The 3,450-nt window shown below is 38.4% G+C and overlaps 1 protein-coding gene across 2 annotated transcripts in view; it reads left to right on the forward strand.

The window, feature by feature from the left end:
• The window catches only part of nfkb2 (nuclear factor of kappa light polypeptide gene enhancer in B-cells 2 (p49/p100)), a gene marked incomplete in the record, with an annotated part of 54,960 nt that overhangs the window by 9,831 nt on the left and 41,679 nt on the right, over positions 1-3,450 (forward strand). For both annotated transcript variants that reach the window (XM_014030256.1, XM_014030257.1), the window contains 1 exon segment: positions 854-929. In XM_014030256.1, the coding sequence (XP_013885710.1) occupies positions 854-929 (76 nt within the window).

Raw genomic sequence — 3,450 nt, forward strand, 5'->3', positions numbered from 1 at the left:
AGGTTAAATATAACAAAAATATTGGTGGTAATTTTTGACAGTGTAACTTTACAAACGACACCCCACAGCTGAGTGCTGCAGTAACACAACCTGAGATTTATCATTTCAGGAACATTCACAGTTAAAAGTTTGAAAACCTCACACACACTATCTCCTGCTTTTCAAACCAGTGGGTGACCTTGTTATTATGTGTCCATGTTTGTTCGCAAAATACCTCAGAAATTACTAAATGTATTTTATTAACTTCACACATTATCTTTGGATTTACATTAACTGTTGGAATCAGCCTGATTCAAGATGGCTGCCACAGCCAGTGTTGTATAAAGTACCACAAAGACATGATTTGTTTGTGTACAAACTAATACACTATCAGAGTTTTATATATTTATACTTCTCATTCAACCACAGTTAAATTCACTCTATCTAGGAGGCTCAGTTTATATGGATAGTTTTTATTTTTTACAACAACAAGCTGCAATGAAAACAAGAAAAAATGAAATAAAAGTGACACGTTTTTTTAATGTAAGAAGTAGAAAAATAATTACTCAAACAAAGTGCAGATACCCAAAAATTAAACTTAAGTACGTTAAAGAAGTATTTGTAGTTAGTTACTTTACAACTCTGACCCTCTTGTAGTTTTTTTTAAGAAATTGAAAAAAAAAACTGATTAGATTTCAGTTTCTATCTTATAAAATAGTTTCTGTTACTGATGGGTTTTGTCCCGACTGAAACATTTTCTTCATCTGAACATGAACACTTCTACCTGACAGAACCTCAGGTTCTGATCATTAAACAAATAGTGATCGATAATTATTGATCTTCTGACTGGTTTAACAATCTTCTACTTTTTCAGCTACAGCTCAATTTGATGCCGTATGACTACATTCCTCCAGTGGACATAAAGACTGAGCCCTACATACCTGAGACAGGTGAGCACTCAGACATGCACTGATGATGTCATTCAGAAAGACTCGGACTGTGTTAAAATTGTGAGTGTATAAATCACAGTTTGGCTCTTTGGGTCAGATTTCAGGATTTCAGCATGTTTGAAACACCTTGTTATCATCTTGGACATGCAGTGTCTTTTAGTTTGAACGTCAGACATGTCAGGATGCTAATGTTGACATTCACATTTAATTAAATGTTACGCAGGGGGGGTCGGGGTGCAGCGCAGGGACCGGATACCAGGGTTGGGCATAATCGTATCATGTGCAATTAATGGTCAGAAAAACATTAATCGATTAGTTTTTGGTACTTGACGATTAATATGATTAATGCCACCAGTCAGACTGACAGGAGATTACTCTGGTCAGTCTGCTTGGTGCTCCTTTCCACTTCAAATATGATGAACATTAAAAATAAAGTTCTGTAATTTATTCATCCATCCATCCATCCATCCATCCATCCATCCATCCATCCATCCATCCATCCATCCATTTTCTGTACACGCTTCTTCCTTTTCAGGGTCGCGTGGGTCGCTGGTGCCCATATCCAGCAGTCACAGTGTGAGGGGCGGGGTACACCCTGGACAGGTCTCAGTCCATCACAGGGCCTTTAATTTATCTATCAACACAATTTAAAATTTGATGTATAGCCTGAAGTCTGTAATTTTGACACAATTTGGAACAGATTTTTACAAAGAGCAAATATTTCCCACTAAATTGGTCATGTGACCAGGACATAAAGGTGTCCAGGGACTGCAGGGGATTAATTGTCAAATTAATCGTTATCGGCTAAATACCACAATTAATCATGATTAATTTTTTTTGCCAGTATGGTAAATGGTACTGAACTTATAGAGCGCTTTTCGAGTCCCTCCGGACCCCAAAGTGCTTCACACTAACAGACATTCACCCATTCACACTCACATTCACACACTGATGATGGCAAACTACACTGTAGCCACAGCTGCCCTGGGGCACACTGACAGAGGTGGGGCTGCCATGCATCGGCGCCACCGGACCCTCTGACCACCATCAGTAGGCAAGGTGGGTGAGGTGTCTTGCCCAAAGACAACAACTGAGACGGCTGGACGGGAGGTCGAACCAGTGACCTTCAGGTTCCAGGACGACTCCCCTAACCACACCGCCACAGCCGGCCCAACCCTTAGTGGATGCTTGATGTTGTGTTGTTTTTGGCATTTCCCCCAGCTGCAGTGAAGTGGTCACATGTGAACACATAAAGATGTGTATTAATTTACTCTGTGCAGTGACCTTCATGGAGAGGTGGGCTTTGTTCTGTTGAGGAATGGAATGGACAGCACTGCAGTCAACACTACTTACTGATGGAACTGAAAAACGTGGCAGATCATGGTGATCAGCTGCCCCTGTACCCACTGCGCTTTACAAAATCACACATTTATAGCTGCAAGGCATGACCAGGACATTTCTGACCCCTTTACCAGCACCCCCCGACAAAATGGATCTGGTTACTGGAAACTGAGACAGCGCACAAAGCAATGTGTCACACAGTAACTCAGAGCTGCTATTTCTAGACTTTATTCAAGGGGGAAACCTCTTTTTGTCTTTTTATTACACACAAAAAGTCCAGAAGTGATTAAAGAGTACGGGAGGAAACTTGTGCCAGCAGAAACAGAATTTGAATTGCTCAGAATGAATCTGTATTTGCATAATGTGAAATGTAATGTTCGGGGTGTCCCGATGCAGATTTCTCACTTCCAATATGATAACGCTAACCCTAACGCTAACCCCTAACCGATATTTCAGCCTTGAATATCAACCTGATACAATATTATGACGAATCCTACGTACCTTAATAACTTTTTTGTAGTGTGGAATCTTAAAACGGTTTGATCAGGTGAAACAATAAACAATAGTACAATAATAACCCTAAGAAATTACCTTAAAATATTATTTTACACTTTAAAAGTATACTTTGTTTTTATTGAATTTATTAAGTTATTTATGTTGGATCTAGAAGCTGCTGGATAGAAATCCTGAGCGGACTATAAAATGGACTGTTTGTATATCAAAGATTTTGATGCAGTTTGATATAATCCGATATTCTTTTTTTGGCTAATATCGAACCGATATCCAATACTGATATCGGATCAGGACATCTCTATGAAATGCATTGGTTTAAAAATTAATTTCAGTAAATTGAATATGAATTTAAAGTTTTGAAGATGAATTAATTTGCTTTGAAACTGTATTTTGTTGTCTTAAAAATTCAGTTTGACTACTTTGACTTTCAGTGCTATAATTTAATTTCAGGTCCATTTCATCATACGACATCATGCGAATGTGCCACATGAAAAACAGACATCAGGGAGTAATTTATTAATTACATGGGATCCCCAGATAATGCTTATCCTGTTCGAATATGGATTTACAAAAAGCTGTAAAGAAACAATTTCCTGATGCATCTCAGTAATCCAGGTAGAAAAAAATCAAAAAGAAAAAATCAGTAGGTCCTCTGGATGGTTCTTCT

This window comes from Austrofundulus limnaeus, unplaced genomic scaffold, assembly GCF_001266775.1.
Source record: "Austrofundulus limnaeus strain Quisiro unplaced genomic scaffold, Austrofundulus_limnaeus-1.0 Scaffold1028, whole genome shotgun sequence".
Classification (NCBI taxonomy): domain Eukaryota; kingdom Metazoa; phylum Chordata; class Actinopteri; order Cyprinodontiformes; family Rivulidae; genus Austrofundulus; species Austrofundulus limnaeus.